General features: G+C 50.0%; 1 protein-coding gene across 2 annotated transcripts in view; it reads left to right on the top strand.

Annotated features, from left to right (window-relative positions):
• PDS5B (PDS5 cohesin associated factor B) overlaps positions 1-24,323 on the top strand; it is an 802,561-nt gene that overhangs the window by 266,060 nt on the left and 512,178 nt on the right. For both annotated transcript variants that reach the window (XM_085621687.1, XM_085621686.1), the window contains exon 13: positions 12,061-12,174. In XM_085621687.1, coding sequence (XP_085477813.1) covers positions 12,061-12,174 — 114 coding nt within the window. The remainder of the gene's footprint in view (positions 1-12,060; positions 12,175-24,323) is intronic.

Consider the following 24,323-nt stretch of genomic DNA (forward strand, 5'->3'; position numbering starts at 1 on the left):
GCCCCTGTCCACCACAAATCTTGAACGTTTTTAACTTCCTCTGCACTCGACTTGATCACATCGTACCTTCAAAACAGAACAAATGTCATCCGTTCTCCCCCTGTACAAAATCAAGGGTCCTTAAAAGCTCTATTATCTCACCCAAGCTTTTCAACATCTACATGAAGTCATTACCGGCAATGATCAATGACCAATGAATTTCAGTTCCGTGCTATAACTATGCAGATGACCCACAAATACTCTTTAAACTGGGAAGCCCCAAAAACATTGGAAATTCACAAACCTTCAGTTGCCTCAGAGCCGTTGATCAGTGGATGACTTGGAGCCACTAAAATTGAATGCTTCAAAAACAGAAATACTCGCATGTAGTGATTGGAAATATTATGACCCACCTGGCGTCTAGCCTGACTATCTGGACCACCTCCTAAAGTATCTAAGGAAAAAAGAAACATTAGAATTACTATGGAATCGAAGTTATCAATGAATGCCCAAGCGAACAAATTGGTAGGATCAAACTTTATTACTATGAAAACTCTGTGACGCGTATTTCCCCACCTGGGATTTCTACACAAGATCCAGGCTACTATCTTTTTTGTACTGCCTAAACTTGATTACGTCAATGGCGGATACCGTGGATCATCTTGATCAACTATGAAAAGACTACAAAAAATTCAAAACTCTGCTGCCAGACTACTCCTACATGTAAAGTCACAAGCCCCCACATCTCCCCTGCCTTGAGGGCCTTTTATTGGTTACCGGTTGCCAAAAGATCTACATTCAACCTGCTTTGTATCCCCCACATAGCAATATGGATCTGATAGAGACTACTAGCCACAGATTCCTTCACGTAGAATTATTCCCAGGCGTGAGACTTTATCCGGTAACTTTTTGCCACAGCATCGCTGCGCGCCAGGGGGCATGGCGATACCACGCGACTCCGCCTAGGCGTCGTCCGCGTATGTGACGTCAGCAAGGTCACATAAGCCCCACCCCGGCGTGCCTACGTCAGTTTTTTCCTTTTCCGCGTGCAACGCCGATCCGGTCTTGCTGCGGGCTTGTTTCGGGCCCTTTCTTTCTTCATCATTGTCCTTCTCTTGGTGGAACAGTGTGTGAATGCCTTCATGCTTTAAAGCTTGCACGTTGTGTGTGTGACTTATGTCGGCGATGTACCACCATCGCATTTGTGTGTGGGGTTTGGGAGAGGATCACGGCACCACGGATTATGAGGCGTGCCAACAGTTGAAGCTGAAGTCGCGGCGAGAGCGCCGCATGAAACTTCTCGGCGCGTCTCTCCAGGTCGACCTCCTCCCCTCGATGGGCAGACGGCTTCAGATATGACCGTGGTCGTCGTCATCGCCCTTCCCTGACGTTTCGAGAGCGACGCTCACCGGTGGGTAAGTGTCTCAGTTTGTCCCCGGAGGCTGGGTTTCAGCCTGCCGGGGGCGTGGACTCTCCGCGGGTGATGCGGCCCACGTGTCCTCCTACCCACCGTTTCCCGATGATGGAGCGTCGAGAGTCCAGATGGAGATATACGCGGCGGCTTTGCAGGCCTTGCTGGCGTCTCCTCATGGGGCATCACCGGTTCCCTTGCCTCGCGCGGGGCCTCCGTGGCGCCGCCGGTAGCTCCGGCCCCGGCCCGACTGGGTCGATTCCAGGCTTGGAGGATGTGGTGCTGTTGGGGTGCAGCTCCTCTGGGGTCCCTCCTTCACACCAAGTCGTCTCTGCCTCGCCTCAAACTCCCGCGGGAGTCCCTGTGGTGTCGCGTTAGGTCGCCGGGGCTCGGGTCGCATCCCTGAGCCCCTCTCTGTCCCTTGACAAGGTGTCTAAGGCCGAGGTGATGCCACTACGGCACAGGCAGCTGCTGGACCGGGCGGCGCCACAGGGGTTGGGAGACTCTCCTCGTCCCGCTTCGGGTCGAGGTTGGGCGCGAACCCCTCGCCCTCCTCCGGGACTTTCTCGTCCCTCCACGCAGGCGGCTGCCTCGTCGGAGGGCGAGTCGGAGGTTGGGTTGGCCCTGGTGGCGCGGCGCGGCATAGCTCGCCGGACCACCGAGGCTGGCGGAGGGCTTCATGTCACTCCCCTGGTCCTTCTTGTCCCTCCACAATGGCGGCTGCCCTGCCGGAGGTCGAGTCGGCGCCATTCCGATGCCGCCCCCTGTCCACTGCGACTCCGGTCCCCGGCGCAGTGTGATTTCGAGGAGCCCTATCCAGCGTCTCCTTCGGCGCAGGCTGGCGTTGCTGCTCTGCCTCAGGCGGCAGTCTCCACAGCTCCTGACAGGCGTTGAGTTGCGGATTCGTCTTCGGTCGCTCCCTCTTCTCCGGAGGCTGCCTGCATAATGGTGTTGTCCTCCCCGGAGACTGGCCGCCGTGTGGTGTCTTTTTCACCAGCATCGTCGAAGGGTGGCTCCCCATCGTTTCTAAGGCCGCGGTGTTCGCCGGAGGAGCGGCAGGTCTCCCATTCCTCGGCTCCCCCTACCTTCCAGGTCTGGCCCCTGCCCGTTCCGCTTGGCTTGGGGGACGGCCGCCTTAGTCTGCAGCCGTCACCCATGGAGGAGCTGCTTTCTCTGCCGCGGGGCCCTACAGAGGCGGATGCGGCCTTTGCTCACGCGGTGTCCACGGCGGTGGATATTCTGCACATGGGTGACCCGATTGCTCATTTTCCGACGGATCATCTCTTGGAGGTTCTCCACCAGGGCTCTGGTGGGAGGGAGATCTTGCTTCCCTTTGAGGGTTCGCTCCTTTCGTCCCTGACGGGGGCTTGGGGGTGTCCTGCCTCATGGGATCTGGTGCCTCAGCACCTTCTACATCGGCACATTCCGGCGCCGCGTGACCCTTCGTGTGTCTCCCTCCACCCCTCTGCCGCCATTCCTCTTTTGCGGACTGCCTTTCCCTCCCTGCCTCCGCTGTTGACTCCGCCCGCCCGGAAGGCCCGCTGTCTGGACTCTTGGGGGCGCAACATGTTTTCCTCGACCGGCGCGGCCGTGTGGGCCCTGAACTCCTTGTGTGTCTTGGCAAGGGCCTTCTCTTGTCTGTGGGACTCGGTTGAGTCTTTGGGGTCTGCAGCTTCTCAGGAGACTGTTCAGGTGGACTTACGGTGTCACGCGTTGGATGGCCGGGAGCTAGCGGCGTTTATCCTTCACTCCGCTCTGGACATCTCAGAGGTGCTGGGCCAGGCCATGGCTTCCTCCGTCGCTCTCCGTCACCATGCTTGGCTTCGGGACGGTGTCTTCCCTGAAAATATTCGGGAACGGCTCATTGATCTCCCGTTTGATGGTAGCCTGTTGTTCAATGCCCCAGCTGATTCCGCCATCCAAAGATTCTTGGCGGGGCTCCGTCCTCCTCCTCTCCCTTATACTCCTCCTCCTCTTCCTTCTCCTCAGTGATTAAGGAGTTGAGCTGGTTCTGGTCCTTCTTGGGATGGCCGCTCTTGCGGTGGAGTGTGTTTTCCGGCCATTGAGTCCTCCTTGTGCGGACTTTGGTAATGTTGGCTGCTGGACTGCCCTTGTTCGCTCTGTTTCTTGCTAGAACTGTTACGCAGACTTGGCCCAGAGATTAGGCCTTCTGTTTTCTTTGGGCTGATTGTCAAGCCGTTCGCGGGGTGTTTACCCTGTGGCTCTTTTGTTTTTCCTCTGTTGCGGAAGTTCTTCCAAAGAGGGTTCCCATGTCTTGGGACTTAACGTACCCTATGTGGGGTAGTGGTAGCTGTTATACTGCTTGCGCTCTGCTGGGGAGTTCTGGTGGCCCTTTGGTGCCTATTCTCCGTGGCGTTTCTGTATGTTGCTTTGCATTTTGAGGGCGTGTGCGCGGAACCTCGTGGGGGTGTGTCCGGCCCATTCCTCTTCTCCCTGCTTGGGATAATTCTGTGCCCTCCCTTGTAATATGTTGCCCACTCGGTCTTCCTGGGGCCCTGGGATGTTTTTCTATTCTGGCGGCTTGTCTGTTAGCACCGCTTTGGTTGTCCTGTTGCCTTCCATCTGGTGTGGCTTTGCTTTCTTTTCCATCGTTTCCTTGGGCCCTCTGGGCTCGCCCCCTGGCTTTGGAGGGAAGTATATTGCCTTGAAGGGGTGTGGGGTACTTCAGCCTCTCTGGCCTGGCCCCTCTATCGGGAGTGTGCGGCCCCTCTGGGGTCGGTGGTGTTCTGCTTGTGGGGGGCTCCTCTAGCCTGGGAGGGGCCGGGTTATTGCCCGGTCCACAGGTCTGGTCCCCTGTGTGACCCTCTGTCCTGTTATGGCTGGGGGGGGGGGGGGTCCTTTCGCAGACCCTCCTTCCCCATGGGTATTGCTAGGATATCTATTCTACGGGAAGGAATCTGCGGCTAGTAGTCTCTTTCAGGTGTACGAGTTACTTACCTTCGGTAACGATGTATCTGGTAGAGACGATTCTAGCCGCAGATTCATTCACGGTCCTCCCTTCCTCCCCGTTCTGCGAGGACCCGTGGGTTGGTCTCGGCACTCGCCTCCTGGTGGAAGGCTGTGTTTCTTGTGAGTGCATTCCTTTGCTCTTGGCGGGTTGCTCCGTCTTGTTGCTGTTCCTTCCTCCCCTTGGTTCTCTGGAGGACGGGGTTATGGTGCTCCTGTGCCCCGCTACTCTGGCTGCTCCAGGTTTTGGGGGGGGGGGGGGGTTTACCTTCAACCTCGCACCGCCCTCCCTTCTTCTTGCTGCTGTGGGTCCCTGCCCCTCTACTGTCCTCTGTCTGGGGGTCACCTAGCCATGCCCTGCCCTTGTTCCTTAGAGGATGGTTGCCCTCTGTGCTGGGCTGCTTGGAGGGTGGTGGTGGTTGTTGTTGTTGTTGTTGTCGTCGTCCTGTCTGTTCTGGGGCTGGCTCCCCTTCCCTATTTCAGGGTGGGGGTGTTAGGCCTGCTACAGGTGTCCTGCCTTTACATATGTTCCCTGTCTCCGGGGGAGGAGGGGGAAGGCGGTTACATGCTGGCAGGGTGGCTGCTCGGCGCTCTGCTCTGTTCTTTATTTCGCCCCTGCCTTTGGAGGCTGCAGTGTTGCACCGCTCCTTATGGTGTCGCTTGTCTCCATTCTTTGTTTCTACACTTTCACACACTGTTCCCCCGCTTCCACAGTTTGCCTGGTGGCTCCGCGTTGCGGCGCGGAAAAGTTCTCCGAAGAAAACTGACGTAGGCGCGCCGGGGTGGGGCATATGTGACCTTGCTGACGTCACGTACGCGGACGACGCCTAGGCGGAGTCGCGTGGTATCGCCCCACCCCCTTGCGCGCAGGGATGCTGTGGCAAAAAGTTTCCGGATCCAGTCTCATGCCTGGGGATAATTCTATGTGAAGGAATCTGCGGCTAGAATCGTCTCTACCAGATACATTGTTACCGAAGGTAAGTAACTCGTACCACAGTTCCGCGTTTCATCAGGAATAAAATTACCAAATACATTCAACAAAGGAACCTCCAGATTGGCACTCGCCTCAAAATCCCACCATCCAAGAAAAAATCCATAGCTTCCATGTGAAGTCCCCAGGCTTCGTAGTACAGAATAGACCAATATCCACGGGAGCGAAGATTGTGCCTTTCCTCTCCCCAGAGACAACTCACCCCTTGCCCTTTGAACAAGCAAGAATGGGGAGGAATAGCTGAGGAGCGAAGAGACCGGAATGAGCCACCAGGAGGTTGTTTAGAAGGGTCTGTGGGGGCAGCAGGAGGAGACGAAAACAGGAACCTGCAGCTATAGAAGATACACAATAGAAATAGAAATTAGAACCAACTGCTGTCCAATCACTGGATTCTAAAAGAAACTCTTGTGCACATTCTCACACTCACCCTTGATATGGATGCCAATGAGGTTTACACAAACTCCGTAAGGAAATTGAAATGACTCTTGGGGAGTGTACAGGAAGTCGAGGTACTCGATAGAAAGCACTCAGGTCTTTAAGTAAGTCGACTGGCATCCATTATACATTAGGAGATATCAGGAGTATGTCTCTTGCTGTAGTAATAATAGTCTCTTATCAGCAACAACTGTTCATTCAGAAACTTACTTGTAAATAGATAGGCATATGGTAATATAAAGCAGAGCCTCTCTTACTTCCTGACTCCAATGACTTTTGTAGGAGTTGAAGAGAAGAGTCTGGATACGGCGTCACAATTCGTTACCCAATAGTTTGTTCCAGTAAACAAAGTACAAGTGTAGCGCTTCCTAGCGCTCTTAGAAATGTGGGGCTCTTAACTCAGAGCGTGATCTTTTCTTCGTACACGGACGATATCAAATTACCACAATGCCTTGCGTTGTATTGGGTTGAAGAGTAGAAAGTTACGAACGCCTCCTAACATTCGTGAAAAGGAAATAAAATACAAAAAAAAAAGGTAGCACGTGATTTGTGCTGAAGGCGCACTCGCGCTGTGGTGGAAAAGTATCAAACGTCTGATTTCGTGTAACGCTCCATCGCGTTACGGTATCCAAGAAAGCTTCAAAAACAATGAGGGAACCGAGTGAATTACTACGGCCGCATAGACCCAATACAATATAGGCCTCAGCGCTACCTCGCGCTATGAACTTCACGGGAAGGATTACTTCGGAGAAACCAAACAGCGCGATCTCGCGCTCTCGACAGAAATGAAACGGTGGTTTTCTTGAAGCAAATCAGGGGTCTCAGGAAACAGGGATGTCTCGCAGCGTCCTTGTGCCACGAGGAATGAAAAGAATGTTCACAGGAGAAGGCGGGGCTCAATTACCAGGAAGCAAAGCCAAGCACCTGGGAGCAGTCCCTGCCGGCTTATAAGCTTGTTCAAGTCAGCTGACCTTATCTCAATGAAATGTGGGAAGGTACACAAGACATCTACAGTCCTATTGCATTATGGGATATGTAGGAAGTCTGAAGTCTAACATTCCATAGCTGGCACATCCTCTCTGTTCAAGCAGCCAAACTATGGAATAATTACTTGAAACATAAGATCCACAGATAAGTAGTTTATCTACAAAAGACTATTCTAGTGTTGGCTCTTCCTTACATTACCACCATACTCAAATACAAATGTCTGTGTATATAAACATTTTATTTGCTCATATGTATGTCTAGATATGTGTAGTTGTATAAGCGTATTATAATTATGTTTTTAAATATATAGATATTCTTTTAATCTGAATGAATAACAAATATACATATTACTACTTATTTTAAAAAAATATGTATATGCTTTTAATATGTCTATAGGTCACTGCATAGTTTTCATATACGTTAGACACTTGGGGTTTTCCGTTTATCACAATATGTAATACTATCTGCAATTTGTTTCACTATATAAATATTGAAAAAAAAATTAATAAATGTTTTTTAAAGTACACAAATAAATTGGCTTAAAGCACAGAAACACTTGCAAGTCTGAGATTATGAAACTTAAATGTTGATATATTACCTTCTTTATACATGTATACCCTCCATGTACTTGTATATCTATATATTTATAACTTTACCCCTACTGTTAAATCACAAAAAGTCTCTCCAATGCACTACCGTATGTTTCACCCTATACCTCTATCTCAATATAACCTCTACCACCAGTGTGACTCATCTCAAACTTCATTTGACTACTTTGATCTCCAAAATAACCCTTTCTGCACACTTATCTCATGTATCCCTCCTTAGACTCATTTTAATACTATGATCTCCCTAATCCATAACTAGAGACTCATCCCTCCTCCATCTCTCCTTTACTCATCCCAAACATTCTCCTACTTCTATGATCTCCCAATAAACACTTTCTAAGCTCTTCCCTCTTCTATCCGCATGTTATCCTTTTCAATCTAGCTAACAGACTTGCATGTCCACCACTCAAATTAATTCATATTTCGCTATACTAAATCACCACAAATACCTTTTGGGTTTCGGAGTAGCGTGGTACTCTTTGAAAAGTGCTTTGACGCCTCGTTAGGTGTAGTAAGCGTTATATAAATTCAATTACAATGTTTCCCATAGAAATTATTGAGAGTGCTCTAAAAATCTAAAATGAGGACACATTTTCGGAGTTCTCAAATTGAGACAAAGTGCTTTTAAATTATTTGTTATATTAATGTTATTATTCAGTTGATCGCTTATTTGTTGCACCTAGGGGAGAGGATGTGGTATTACCACTAGAGCTGCCGACTTTGCAACTGGAGAATCAGGCTCTAGTTTGGTGTTGGCTCAATATCCTGTGATTCTGGAGAAATCACTTAATATCCCCGTCTCAAAAACAAGAATGTGACCTTGTGTAGTGTAACTATTGCTAAGATAAAGCACACCAATTTGTTTGGGTTAATTTCTACACATGCCTAAAACTAAAATTAATGTGTCCTTGTGTAATGTAACTGTTGCTCATGTGAAGCACTCCCAATACCTTTGGGTCAAGTCTGTGCTATATGAAACTGCAAAAAAAGAAAGAAAAAAAAGAAAGAAACCCATTAAGCGTTTTGCACTCTGCTGTCACTGGGCTATACTTAGGCTTCATTTGGGTGATATTTGTGCTACATTTGGGCTCTTCTTTTCTCTGTTGGCCAGTTTGGGAGACTTGTTTTGTTATGATGTTCCCTAATTTCCGCATTTACTGCAGTATCCTCATTAGAAAATGCTTTCTGTCTTCCACTTCAATTCAATCGAAATGGCGTTCAGATGTGCCACACTTTTAACTTAAGTTCAGAATGTTGGCACTCTAGTTGCTCTTTAGAACACTGACTTAAAGCTGCATTTGATCACTAGGGAGTTAACTGGCAATCTACTGCTGGTGTTGAAACTGCATGTTTCAGTCTGCATGTCAGAATGTTCTAATGAAATAGAAGAAGAGGATATTTGAGAATTCATTTAGCATGTGTCCTAGTTAGGTTTCTCTAGCGCTAACCATAATTTCTATGACAAAATGAACTCTTTCATTCTGTTCCTTTCTACATGAAATGTTTTAATTTTTACTAGTTTGACTCGCTCAAGATGGCTTCAGACGTGCCACACTTTTGTCAAAAGTAATACTGTTGGCGGTCTTGTTGTTCTTTAGAACACTGGAAGGCTGCAGTACAGCACAGGGGAATCAACTGATAGGCTGCTCCTGATAAAAGTACATGTTTTATTGAAAATGTCAGACTTTATTCTCATTTGACTGAGAAAGAAAATGTGAATTTACAGAAAATATCCTGTCATTTTAGCTTCTTGAGCACCTTCCATAACTTCTCTGAGAAAATCATGAGAGAAAACAGTTTTCTCTGAAACATGAGTCATGAAATTCCAGCAGAGGGTCAGCATTTTTAACAGGGTAAAATCATCTTGGAGCACACCATGATTCCTAAAATAGTATGGTGAGATCAACAAATGATTTATATTGTAACTAAAATCTCTTATTGCCCTTTATACATGCTTCTTTTTTGTGACCCTTGAAACCTGCCATTCTCTACAATGTCTTTGAATTGGGTCAAACGGCTGCTACAGCATGTTGTCCATGTTGTAACTAGTCAGTAGTGGTGGAAGGGAATGGATGGGTCCAATTTGATCCCATCCCTTCTCCCCTCTCTCATACACATATGCCCTGTGGGTTTCTGGGTGTGCTCACTCTGCCCCCTTAGATATTCTTTTTTTAATTAATTTACAGGACCTTGGAACAAAATCATTTAGTCTTGTAATGGCTACCAAAACATATTGTTCAGGTTGAAACTCACCAATCAGGATTCCCTTGAAATTGGCAAGTCAGAGCATATCTTGACGCAAACTGTCCATATACCTATATTTTTTAAACCTTAATTTCTCAAAAATACACTAGCCTTAAACACCCAGGAGTAAGTGAATGGTCAGTCACTGGCCTCACTACCTGGGGCGACCTATTTGTGGACTCAAGCCTATGTGACTTTGAGGTATTAATGGACGACTATGGAGTGCCACCAGGGACTTTCTTATTATATGCAATATTGTCATGGCAATTATTGCAGATATGGAGGGAAGCGCGCGTCAAACCCACAGCATCCAGCACACTACAGACTCTACTAACACACCGAACGGACAGGAAAGCGAACACACTATATAACTCCTTGCGTCCGGATGCAGCAGTCATATTGGCACCGCTACGCGAGTACTGGGACTCAGCTCTGACAGTCACATTCACTGATAAGCAATGGTCACAGTGTATTCGTTTTCCTAAACTGATATCTATGAATGCCAAAATTAAATACACGTAATTCAACTACCTCCGTCATACTTACTTTACCCCACACAGACTGGCGCATATGTATGAAACAGCCATTGACAAGTGTCCCAGATGCCAGTCGTTGGGCCACATTTCCTCACATGGTCTGGAGCTGTCATGAACTGACTGCGTACTGGGTCAGTGTCTACGAGACGTCCGAGGCAACGGGCACCACGGTGCCGGCTCAGGGGCCACACTTCATACTAGGCATAACAAAACGCAATGCGTGCCGCTAGAACCTCATTAAATTATTGGACCTGGCGCTAGGCCTGGCCAAGCGCAAGCTGGCCATGGCTGGAAATCGGCAACAGGACCCAGCATACCCATTGCTCTTTCCGATCTCAGCAGGGCACTAGTAGCAGAATACGAAATTCTTCAAACCAGTGCTGCACACCTGCCCGCTACAGCGAACCCCACAGAGTGGCCCAGGTACCTAACTTTTATTGAATCAAAATTAAATTTTGCGAATTTCACGCCATGACGGTCTCGGACCGCGCCAAAGGGGTTGCATGCCAATCCACAAAGAGCTCAATTATAAAGCAAGATGTGTGCTTTCTCACTAAGCCCCTTTCCATCCCTCCCCTTCCCCCATTCCCTTCTTACACTCTGCCCCCAACACATTGCCCCCACCAAACTGTAAACCAAGCGAACCAGGACCGGATAACAAGCACCTGCCCCTGAGCACACCCACACTCACACCCCCCCCAAGGTATGGCCTGCACCAACGTACACAGCGTTATATGCGCATTCGCCCTATTCAAATCCCCATGTTGCCACCAATGTATAAACGCCAGTTGGTAGCAAACACCACGCTTAAAGCAAATAATCGTCGGAAATCTGCTCAGCACTATATGGGCAATTGTAATTGTTAATGTTAATAATAATGTTTATTACGATATACTTGCACAATTATTGTCAGTTCCTGATTAGGCATCACAGTTGTACCAAAGCGCTGTTGTGCACGTAAGCTGTATAAATCTCTCTCTCATAACAATGCTCTACTGGCAACTGTAAGTCAGAACATAAGCGCAACCTGTATTGTAAAGAATTGGTATACAAACTTATGAAAAACCAATAAACAGGATTTAAAAAATATATATATATCTGAAAAACTACTGAACTGAGTGCTTAAGGCGTTATGATAGTTAATAAGAATATGGACGATGGTGATCTCTTCAGAACTGTATATAAATCCTAGGAAAATATTGGTTGTAATGTAAAAACCTTGACTTTCTGTGCATATATTCACTAATGTATGGGCGATATTGCTCGCAAGTAGTTTATGTAATAAAAAGAATAAAATTAAAAAACTACTGAATGGATTTACACCAAATCAGAAAAAGAACAATCTGCTTACCAAGATCTAGCTTCTTGACAAATTTGGTGTAATTCCATTAAGCAGTTTTTGATGTAGCCCTGTCTAAAGAAGTCAGAGGAAAATGCATTGGGATTTTGATTTTTGGGACCCCCTTTTTGGGACCCTGCTTGATTGATCACCCCAAAACCTTCCATGCACAAACTAGTCAAAAAGTAGCACCTTTTTAGAAATGTTTGTGTAGATTTGTCAAATCGATGCAAAGTCATTAGCAACACAAAAAACTTTACCTATGGAACAGCTGACGTAACTATAACTACCCAGTGGCGACCCAGTTCCTAAAGCGATTTAACTGTATTTGCCCCATTTCAGATGATACTAAAAATTGTACAAAATCCTATTTGAAGTATTTGAGTAGTTAAGTTTTGTGCCTTAAGAGTGCTGTAGCTATTATGTAGTTACTGCCAAATTTGACTGCACGACTTCCGTTATGTTTTGTTTACTGTGCTGTCTATGCATGAAATTCTCTGCACATGGAGGAAACTACAGATTTTGCTCAAACTGTCTATTAATTGCAATAACATTTTGTTTAGGTTGCTTGTTGAACGCATCTTCGCGCAGTACATGGTCCCTCACAATTTAGATACAACAGAACGAATGAAATGCCTGTACTATTTATATGCAACACTGGACCCGAATGCTGTAAAGTAGGTCTTTGTTTTCTTTTAATACTCCTATGTTTTTTTAGTTAACAGTTGTTTTAACTGAGATAACATTTGATAGTATCTAAATGTCTGCCTATGTAAAAAAGCAATGTTAGACAGGAAGGCATTTTAATTTCCAGTTAAGTGCTCCTATTTTAACATAAAAGCAGACGATTCAGTAAGAGGGCTTCAGTGCATCATATCTTATTATATATAAGCCACAGAAAGTGTGACTACTTTTATTTTTCCAACATCGCATTATGATCTTTCATTCTTGAAAGTTTAACCTATATTGAATATTTGAAACTTGTTAGCTCCCCTACCATGATGCAGGTTGTCAGCATGAAATTCAATATGTGCATTGTAACTATATTCAAATAACTATTAATACTAAACTGCAGCACTGTGTTCATGTGGTAATTATTATAATGTTTTAAGTAGGGTTTTCTTTTCACCATTAACTGATGTAAAGTATTTTGAAGATGCGCTTCTAGTTCTTCTTTGTACTTCAGAAAAAGTTATTGTGCACACTAACTGGGCTAAAAAACAAAACCACTTGACAAGGGTCGAATACATTGGTTACTTAGTGCCCAGTTGTTCTGAGTGGGGAAGCTAGATATACAATTATCTATCGCAGTTTTGTTCACATTTGTGCTGTCTCCAAGGCTTCATGTGTTCTTTCGTGTATCAGTGCAGTCCTGTGATATTTTTCAGCAGTGCTACATTTTATTGTTGTAAAACTCACATTAACGCTCGATTTATCTTTATGAGAGCAAACGCGGACTCTTTGGTCCAGGCCATTCAATTGACCTACATTCTTGACCTTAGGCATGTTGCCCACCTGCACTTAACTTCTAAAGCTTGATGTTTACCTGCAGGTTATTTGGTCAAGGGGGTATGAACAACTGTTACTGAGTCTCTAACTACTCCATGTAGGCGTCATCGTGCGGCTCCGCATGCGTCGTTGGGATGACGTCGCTGGAGCTACTTAGATGCGCCCATGCTCGCTGACGTCAGTTATTTTTCCACGCCAGCAAGCGCAGATCCGGGAAGAGCAAGTACCCCCAATCACTTTTTGACTGAGTTTTTTCGAGGCCTTTTGTCTCAATTTCTTCGAGTCGATCGACTCCTGGTGTCGTAGGGATGGCTGGCTTTAAGAACTGTGGGGACTGTAACCGCATGGTGTCGGTGACGGACCCACACCACGTGTGTCTCTACTGCCTGGGGCACGACCACGACTCCAAGTCGTGCCCGACTGCCGGGCCATGGTGCCGAAAACGTTGCGGGAGCGGTCCCCAATGTTGCTGGAAGTCCGGCAGTCTGCTCCGTGCCTCTCAAGGTCCCGGTCCCATGGGAGGCCGAGGGACTGGTCGTTGAGCCGTCACCATAGTTCCTCTGGATCTAAGTCTTCTCACTCTGGGCCAGGTAAGTAGAAGCATTCCAAAAAGAAGACGAAGAAGAAGCGTCGTCGCTCCTCGACTTCCCGTCGCGGGACGAGGGTGAGGATGGTGCTACCTCCGGCGGAGCCTGCGAGGTCGCCGCCGGCCTACCCACCCTTTCCGGGTCAGTCGGCGACGCCTGCTCCGGTGCAAGAGGTTCTTGCTGTCATGGCCCGACTCTTTGGGCCGTCTTGCCTTGCCGGTGCGCCTACAGGCCCCGCGGGCCTGACCGAGGGTCCTGTCCTGTCCTTCCATCGCTGGCGGCTCGGACCTCTGCGTAGCCGGCGGCTCCTGTCCCGGCGGCTCCAGCCCCGGCACCGCAGGACCACCCGGGATTAGGAATCTGACCACGGTCGACACCGGTTGATTTTGTAACACCTCTACCGGCATCGACTCCACCGGCACCACCTCCGACGTCGCCCGCTCCTCGGGACGACGTCGTCCCCAGTCTCAGCCCTGAACTGGACATGGTGCCGGATCAACGCCGATGGGACCCTTTATCCCCTATGTCCGTCCCCCTTATTTTCAGCCTCTTTCGCAGACTTCGGAGGAAGGGGAGGACTGGGAGGGGTCTGAGGACCCTCTCACACAAGTGTGATTATGATCCGGACTGGGTAGAGGATTTGGGGGATGCCTGTGGTCTTGACACCTCACCTGACCTTGGCATGCTGTCTCCTCCTACCGTGGCTACGGAGGAGGGAGCCATTTACGCAGTGGTAGTACGTAGGGCAGCCGAGGCCCTCCACCTCGAACTCCCTACAGTGGCCATCAGGACTAACCTCCTGACAGAAGTGCTTCAGCCAACGGCAACCTCTTCGGAGCCCTTGCTGCCTTTTAATGATGCACTTTCTGACGTCCTTTTGGGCACTTGGTCCAGGCCCAACACAGGGGCTCATGTGGACAGGAACGGGGTTCGCTGCCATCGTCCGCCTCCGGGCGACCCCCTCTTTCTCTCCCAAAACCCCACTCCCGAGAGCTTGGTTGTCCAAGCCTCTGCTTCCCAGAGCGCGTTCCCTTCTGCACCCCAAATAGGTAAATCCAAGGGAATCCAAGAAGCTGGAGCAGCCTGGCAAGAAGCTGTTTCCTTCTGCCAGCTTGGAGCTGCGGTCGGTGAACACCGCATGCCTCTTGGGCCGTTATTCCCACTCTCTGTGGGATACGGTTGCGCAGGTGCCGCCCAACGGTCCGGTGGATGCACGGACAGCACTCTCCCAAGCTATTGCAGCTGGGAGAGTCGCAAAGTTCACTATTCGTTGTGGGCTTGATACCGCCGACTCGCTGGCCAGGGCAATTTCCACGACGATGGCGCTTCGGCGCCACGCCTGGCTGAGGACAACTTCTCAGGGGATGCCCAGAACACTTTGATGGACATGCCCTTTGATGGCGTTCACCTTTTTGGCAATAAGGTGGATAGTGCGTTGAAGCGTTTTAAGGACTCGCGTTCCACGGCCAAGTCCTTGGGCCTTTTGGCCACTCGCCCTCCTCCGCCTTCCGCTTTTCGCTCCTTTCATAGCCACGGAAGGGGTGCCCCAACACGTTCATTCCAGAGCCACAGGTCTGTGCAGCAACATCCTCAGCGCGGCCGCGGACATGGGAACCGTCGAGGCGGTTCTGGGGGCCAGCGGGCAGGTCAGTCCACCTCCACCCCCGCAGCATCCACTGCAAAGCCTTCCTAGTCCGACATTTCAGGCCCATCAAACGCCAGTGGGCAGCAGGATTCGCCATCATCTCCCCCACTGGCGCAACATCATCTCGTACAAGTGGGTGTTGCAAATTGTCCGAAGGGGCTATTCCCTCCCCTTCGAGACTTCCCTTCCAGCCATGCTACCTCAGTACTACCACATGTTGGGGGACCATCTTGCGCCTCTTAAATAGGAAGTCACGGCCCTCTTGGCCAAGGGGGCCATCGAGCGCGTTCCTGGGCGAGAAGTAGGCCATGGTTGTTATTCCCACTACTTTCTGGTCCCCAAGAAGGACAAGGGCCTGCGTCCTATCTTAGGCCTCCGGAATGTCAATCGCTTCCTCCGGAAGAAGTAGTTCAAGATGCTCACACTTGCTCAGGTCTTGTCTGCCTTAGACCCGCAAGACTGGATGGTAGTGTTGGACTTGCAGGACGCTTACTTTCATATCCCCGGCCTACCGGCGTTACCTGCGGTTCAAGGTAGGCCACGAGCACTTTCAGGTTACCGTGCTCCCCTTTGGCCTTACCAGCGCCCCTCGGGTGTTCACGAAAGTGATGGCGGTGGTCGCAGATCACCTGCGTCGATCAGGGGTTCCAGTCTTCCCCTATCTCGACTAATTGTTGTTGAAGGCGGGCTCGCCCCAGGCAGTTGTCTCCCACCTCCAGACTACAGCCAACCTCGTGCATTTGCTGGGGTTCTCCATCAACGTGCCGAAGTCGCACCTGATTCCCTCTCAGAAGCTCCTCTTCATCGGAGTGGTTCTGGACTCGGAGCAGTTTTGGGTTTATCCTCCCGAACAGCGAGTCCAGGCTATTCACGGCAGTGATTCCGATCTTTCAGCCTCTATCCCGGGTTTCGGTCTGGATGACTCTCCGGCTACACGGGCCTGATGGCCTCCTGCATCCTGTTAGTGGATCATGCCAGATGGCATATGCGGGCTCTGCAGTGGGACCTGAAGTTCCAGTGGGCACAGCATCAGGGCAACCTGTCCGATCACGTCCAGATCTTGGAGGGCACTGCATGGTGGCTCACTAATCGCGATTGGGTCAATGGCGTATCCCTCTCCCTTCCCCAACTGGAACACACAGTTGTGACGGACGCGTCCTTTCTGGGCTGGGGCGGCCACGTGGGAGAGGCTGAGATCAGAGGACTCTGGTGTCTGGCGGAGTCCCGGCTCCATATCAACCTTATGGAGCTTCGGGCGATTCGACTTTAACTGAAGGCATTCCTTCCCTCTGTCAAGGGGAAAGTAGTGCAGGTTTTCACAGACAACACCACAGCCATGTGGTACTGCAACAAACAGGGCGGGGTGGGGTTGTGGATCCTATGTCAGGAGACTCTGCGCCTCTGGACATGGCTGGAACATCAGGGCATTTCCCTGGTGGTTCACTACTTGGCAGGTTCTCTGAACGCCAGGGCGGACGAACTCAACCGCCGGTGCATGATGGATCATGAATGGCGTCTGAACTCTGACATGGTGCAAGGTCTCTTTCAGCAGTGGGGAGAGCCTTGGTTAGATCTATTCACCAACGAAGAGAACGTGCAATGTCATAAGTTGTGCGTGTTGGAATTTCTAAGGCGGCACTCGCTAGGCGACGCTTTGCGTCGTGAGTGAAGCTGCGGTCTACTATACGCCTTTCCGCCTATACCACTTCTACCCAGAGTGCTGAAGAAGATCAAGCGCGACCGGGCCCAAGTCATTCTTGTGGCTCCGGACTGGGCTCAAAGAGTATGGTATCCCGAGCTACTCAGCATGGCTATCGATCCCCTGATCCGACTCCCTCTTTGGGAGATCTTCTGTCGCAACAGCAGGGGACGGTCCTCCACCCGAACCTATCCAGCCTCCACCTCCTTGCGTGGAGATTGAGCGGTGGCAGTTGACGTCTTTTGACCTGCCTCCCGAAGTTTGTGATGTAATCTTGGCAGCCAGGCGTCCCTCCACTAAGACTTATACGCCTGCAGGTGGAATAAGTTTGTGGCATGGTGCTCCGCAACGGCTGTGGATCCCCTTTCTGCTCCTCTTTTAGAGGTCCTTCTATTCCTCCTTTCTTTAGCCCAGCAGGGCTCTGCTCTGGGCACTATCAAGGGCTATCTTTCGGCCATTTCAGCCTTTTTACGACTTACAGGTCAAACTTTCCTTTTCAAGTCCCCGGTTGTAAATAGATTCTTGAAAGGCATTACTCATCTTTTCCCTCCTGTTCCATTCATAATGCCTCAGTGGGACTTGATTCTGGTTCTGACCCATCTGATGTGTGCTGCCTTTGAGCCACTTCACAACTGTCCTCTTCGTCTTCTCACTTTAAAGACAGCTTTCCTGGTGGCCATCACCTCTGCAAGAAGAGTGAGTGAGCTCCAGGCTCTTTTTTCTAAACCTCCTTTTCTCTGTCTATCTGGACACAGTGGTTCTAATGACTGGTCTATCTTTTCTGCCGAAGGTTGTCACTGCCTTTCATATCGGGCAGACCATCCCTTTGCCTACCTTCTTTCTGCCTCCCCGCATCCCTCAAAAGAGGGAGAGGCTCCACCGTCTGGGCTCAAAACGTGCGCTCTCATTCTACCTGAACCGCACACAACCGTTCCGGGTGGATGACCAGCTCTTTGTTGGCTACGTGGGCGCCAAGAAAGGTCGGGCCGTGCACAAGCGGACCATCTCTCCGTGGGTCATTCTGTGCATAAAGGCTTGTTATTCTTTGGCTAAAAAGGAGCCTCCGGTGAGGCTGCGTGCCCATTCTACCAGGGCGACAGCAGCCACTACTGCTTTGGGACGGGGAGGTTCGAGGCATGTGGGCTGCTGAATTCATATCTGTGCATAGATCGCCGCCTAGTGTTGGGTCCGGATGATTGAACATTGTTGTCCTGGAAGAGTCTTCGAAGTATCACGAGATAGGTGACTCCTCCCCTGGACCACAGTGCGCATGGGCATCCTCTCCATCCTTAGATTGTTTTTTTCCGCCATTGGGTTCGGATGTGCTTATCTTAGCTCAAGTTAGGAAAATTCAGTTTAAGGCCAAAAGGCCTTTAGTTATCGTCGGTACTGTTCCCGTTCGGTATCGACTAGTTTCTTTAGTGCTTTAGCACCTTATTCCAGCTTTTCGGATCCGCTTGGTCCGAACATCAAACTTCGATCGACGATGGAATCGAGGACTCCATTCAAGAGGTGTCCTTTATGCCACGCGAAATACCCACACATCGACGTCCACCCGGTATGCAACAAATGTCTCTCACCGGATCACGATGAGTCGAAATGTATGGCCTGTGCCCGATTCCGCTCGAAGAAGACTCTCCGGAATCGACGGGCAGCGAGATTGGAGGCGCAGCAATCGGCGCCTGCCCCGGCCAACATCTTTAGCACCGAAGACGAGGACGCCGAGAGCGTGGAAGACGTAGACTCCAGCCCCGCTTCCGAACACGATTCCCGATCGGAAGACGACGATGAGGTGATCTTTCAGAGAGAAGAAGTCGTCGACGAGGTAGGAGACTACGATGAGGCCCTTGGGGCCGAGGAAGATAGCTCCAGCGAGGAGCTAGGCCAACCCGTCGATACGGAGGCCGAAAAAATACGTCGTCGTGAGGCTCCGGTCAAGGGATCGCCTTCGGGCCTTACCCAAGACCAATCTCCCGGTTCTTCGGCCCCGCCTTCAGGCCCGGCCTCGAACATTTCGCAAGAGCCATTATTATCGAAGACGACTGGATTCCATTCAGCGAAACCGAACCCATCCATCGCACCAGTTCCATCGAAACCGAAAGTGAAACTGGTTGTGATCGGCTCGAAGGCCTCGAAGCCCTCCACTCCTTCGACGCCGGCAAAGGTCATCTGCTCCGACCACGCAAAAAGGGATTTCGGTGCCGAGCTCACCGCAGCTGATACAGGTGCCGAGCCAAAGAAGAAGGCCCTCGGTCCCCACAAGGCGCCTCGGCCTCTGGCACCTAAGACATCGGCCCCAACCACCAAAGTCCAGGTGGCCACCCCGTCTGCGTCGACGTCTAAGATGGCGGCGCCTGCCACGTCATCGACTCCAACGAGCGTCGATACCTCCCTTCGGATCGATGACCCCATGACTGCAAAAAAGTCAGGGGCCGCTTCGACGCCTACCTCCACGGTGCCGACCGGTTCCAAAGAGCCATCTGCGTTCACCGTGCAACAGGTCTCGGCATCGTTGCAACGCATCAGAGAACGGGCAGCCCTCCACTCTACGTCGGGTCCCGACACGCACAAGGCTTCGAAAGCACCCTCGGTGCCGACCAACATCACGTTTGGGTTGCCGCCGCCCACGGCGCCGAAACTGTTCGAGATTCGGACATGTGTCCGCCAGACACAGTCCCCATCCACTGGACAAACAGATCTCGAGCCTTCACAGCCACAATTTATTGACGCCAACACTGGTAGGTTGATGCTCCGCAAGCGGAAAATCACGCCAGAGAGGGGATTGGACTCCTACAAAATTCCTCTCAAACACAAATTGCCGGCAGGGTCAGAGCCAGTGCTTCATGAACACTTTCAACCCTTCCATCAGGATCCACCGTCCTTTTCTCCTACGCCTTCAGAGGCAGACGCAGTAGAGGTCTATGTAGGGGATGATACCACCTACCCTGGGGATATCGATCCTGATGATCACCTGCAAGACCCAGATCAGGCATGGGATGACCCCACAGACCAGGGTACCGCACCAGATACCCATGACATGCAGCTTTATAACATTGAGACATCTCCCACAGAGGACACAGCTGCCTTTAATGCCCTCATAGAATGGGCTGCTGCCAATCATGGAGTAGAACTCCATTCTGACACTGTCGAAGAAGACTTCAATGTGGACACTTTCGCCTCTTCCGAAAGAACTGTCAAGACTCTGCCCATGTTAAAAGGAGTTCTCAAACCTGCAAAAGACATTTTTAAAGACACAACCAGGGCACGGGTGCTAAACCCCAGGATTGAAAAAAAATACAAGCCTGCACCCGGAGACCCTATGTACATTAGGGGTCAGTTACCTTTGGACTCCATGGTGGTTGCTAATGCTCGCAAGAGAGCCCACTCACAAACAACAGGTGATGCTCCTCCCCCAGACAAGGAGTCCAAAGTGCTGGAGACATCAGGCAAACGGATTGCAGCGCAGGCAGCAAACATCTGGCGCATTGCCAACACACAAGCACTTCTGGCCCGTTATGATAGGTCCCACTACGACACACTAGAATCCCTACTCCAACATTTGCCAGATGAATATAAAGAGGCAGCAGAGCTCCTCATCAGAGAGGGACAACTCCTTACCAATGCATCCATCAAGTGCGTACTGGATGCAGCCGACACAGCGGCGAGGGCAATCAACACAAGCGTCATGTTGAGACGGCATGCATGGTTGAGAATCTCAGGCTTCAAGCCGGAGATTCAAAACAATATCCTAAATCAACCAGTCAACCCAGACTATTTATTTGGCCCTGAAGTTGACACTACCCTCGAAAAAATTAAAAAAGACACTGACACTGCGAAATCAATGGCGGCTCTGCAGACGCAGCAGTTTCGTAGTGGCTCATTTCGTCGCCCCGGTAATAGAGGAGCAGCTAGAGGTCAGGGGTCACAGCAGCAGTACACTAAAGGAGGCACACAAAGTACCTATGATAAAACCAACAGAGGTGGATATCGTGGCTCCAGCACCAAGGGCAGAGGACGTGGTTACGGCAACACCAGGTCCTCCCCCAAAAACAAACAGTAAAGCCCTCTCCCTGCCCCTCGACCACATAACACCTGTCGGGGGGAGACTCCTACGGTTCCTGTCAGCATGGAAAACCATCACCACAGACAGGTGGGTCAGGGACATTATCCAGCACGGTTACTGTCTCGAATTAACGTCCACTCCACCCAACATACCGCCAAAGCACCGTCCTATGTCCGTAGAGCACTTGGCATTATTGCAGCAGGAAGTGCTAAGTATGCTGCAAAAAGGTGCAATAGGGGTCGTGCCCGTCAACCAGCAGGGGACAGGGGTGTACTCTCTGTACTTCTTAATCCCAAAAAAGGACGGGTCGCTCAGACCTATACTAGACCTGAGACCCCTCAACCAATACATTCTCTCAGAGCATTTCCATATGCTCACCCTACAGCAGGTTCTCCCGCTACTCAGTCAGGGAGACTTCCTAGCCACACTGGACCTAAAAGATGCGTATTTCCACATACCCATACACCCATCACACAGGAAATATCTCAGGTTCACTATTCAGATGCATCACTATCAGTTCAAAGTTCTCCCCTTCGGAGTAACAACAGCACCCAGGGTCTTTACCAAGTGCCTAGCAACAGTGGCGGCACATCTACGAAGACAACACATTCACGTCTTCCCTTACCTGGACGACTGGCTTGTTCAGGCAAAGTCAGCCCAGCAATGTGCCAGCCACATGTCCCTCACCATTCACCTTCTTCACAGTCTGGGATTCTCACTAAATTACCCAAAATCACATCTCCAACCCGCACACGTACGACAGTACCTGGGCGCGACCATAAACACTCTGGCAGCCACAGCTCAGCCAAATTTAGTGAGGATCAACAGCATGCAACTGCTGATCTCAAAGTACAAACCTCAACACTCCCTTCCTGCGCGAGTGTTCATGCAGTTGATAGGCATGATGGCCTCCTGCATTTTCATAGTCCCGCACGCGAGACTACATATGCCCCCGCTTCAGGAGTGCTTGGCGCGTCAATGGAATCAGGCTCACGGGCAATTAAAAGACCTAGTGTTGGTGAGCGGTCGGGCATACAACTCTCTGCATTGGTGGAATCCACAAAACCTTTGCAAGGGCCGACCGTTCCAAGAGCCTGTTCCACAAATAATACTGACAGCGGACGCCTCTCTCCAGGGTGGGGGAGCTCATGTACTCACTTACACGGTGCAGGGACTATGGACAACGCAACAAAAGAAGATGCACATCAACGTTCTGGAACTGATGGCAATCTTCCTAGCCATGAAGTCATTCAAAGTACACTTGTGCAACAAAGTCGTGTTGATCCGGACGGACAACATGACTGCCATGTACTACATACAGAAGCAGGGAGCAACACACTCTCCACAGTTGTCTCATCTGGCTCAGAGCAAGTGGAAGTGGGCCATTCAAAGGAACATATTCCTCATGGCGGAACACCTCCCCGGCAAGGACAACCAGATGGCGGATCTGCTCAGCAGACACAGCCACCAGATGCATGAGTGGGAGCTACATCCGTCAGTTCTCCAACCGTACTTCCAACAGTGGGGTCATCCAGAGATAGACCTATTCGCCACAAACGAAAACGCAAAATGCCAAAGCTTTGCCGCCAGGTTCCCACATCCACAGTCACAGGGCAATGCGATATGGATGAACTGGTCCGGCAGATTTGCGTACGCTTTTCCCCCAGCGCCATTAATACCTCTAGTGGCACGCAAACTGCGACAACACTCACTGACACTCATCCTAGTTGCTTCCACATGGGCGCGCCAACCATGGTACACCACCTTTCTAGAACTTTCCGTGGTGCCGCATCAAAGACTGCGGATCAAACCCGCACTTTTAACGCAGAACCATGGCGAGATTCAGCACCCAGATCCGCAACAGCTGAACCTGGCAATCTGGCTCCTGAAGTCTTAGAGTTTGGCTACCTAAACCTGCCACCTGACTGTATGGATATCATCAAGGAGGCCAGGAGACCCACTACCAGAGCTTGCTATGCGGCTAAATGGAAGGGGCTTGTCATTTACTGCAACAACAATGACATTAACCCGCTGGCCGCATCCATTCAAAACATCATCTGTTACCTCCTACACCTATACCGATGCAATCTGGCATACAACTCAATACGTATCCATTTAACCGCGATAGCAGCCTATCTCCAAAACAGGCAGCACCTCTCTTTATTCAGAGTGCCTGCCATCAAAGCCTTGTTGGAGGGACTCAAACGAGTAATTCCCCCAAGACACCCACCGGCACCGGTGTGGAACCTCAATTTGGTCCTCACCAGATTAATGGGTCCACCCTTTGAACCTCTCCATTCATGTGAGATTCAGTTCCTCACCTGGAAAGTGGCTTTCCTAGTGGCAATCACTTCGTTAAGAAGAGTTAGTGAACTCCAGGCACTGACCATTCAAGAGCCATTCATACAGGTTCACGTAAACAGGGATGTACTACGTACCAACCCCAAATTCATGCCCAAAGTCATATCGCAGTTCCACATGAATCAAGCCATCGAACTGCCTGTTTTCTTTCAAAATCCACAGAATGTCGCAGAGAGAATGCTCCATACACTAGATGTAAAGAGGGCCCTCATGTACTATATAGACAGAACTAAGAACTTTAGGAAGACAAAACAACTTTTCGTTGCCTTTTCTCCACAACACAAGGGCAACGCCATTTTCCAAAGCAGGTATAGCCAGATGGATCGTTAAATGTATTCAAATTTGCGATCAAAAAGCTAAACGCACATTAACGATTCCCCCACGAGCCCACTCAACATGAAAGTTAGGGGCATCCATGGCTTTCCTAGGAAACATTCCTTTACAGGAAATATGTAGAGCAGCCACATGGTCCACTATACATACATTTACCAAACACTACTGTGTAGATGTACACTCAAAACAGCAGGCAGCTGTAGGACAGGCTGTTCTCAAAACTCTTTTTCAGACTGCTGCAGCTGGCACGGGTAGCCGCCGCTAATGGAGGTACTGCTATGTATTCTATGCACAGATATGAATTCAGCAGCCCACATGCCTCGAACTGAATATACTACTTACCAGTATGCATCTGTTCTTGGCATGTAGGGCTGCTGACATTCATATCGCCCACCCTCCTCCCCGGCACCTGTAGCGGCTGCAGCACTCAGAATTACTGTATAGCATGGTCATCACTTACTGTATCTACTCCATCACTGCCACAATGGCGAAAAACAATCTAAGGATGGAGAGGATGCCCATGCGCACTGTGGTCCAGGGGACGAGTCACCTATCTCGTGATACTTCGAAGACTCTTCCAGGACAACAATGTGCAATCATCCGGACCCAACACTAGGCGGCGATCTATG

The sequence above is a fragment of the Triturus cristatus genome, chromosome 8 (genome assembly GCF_964204655.1).
Source record: "Triturus cristatus chromosome 8, aTriCri1.1, whole genome shotgun sequence".
Taxonomy (NCBI): domain Eukaryota; kingdom Metazoa; phylum Chordata; class Amphibia; order Caudata; family Salamandridae; genus Triturus; species Triturus cristatus.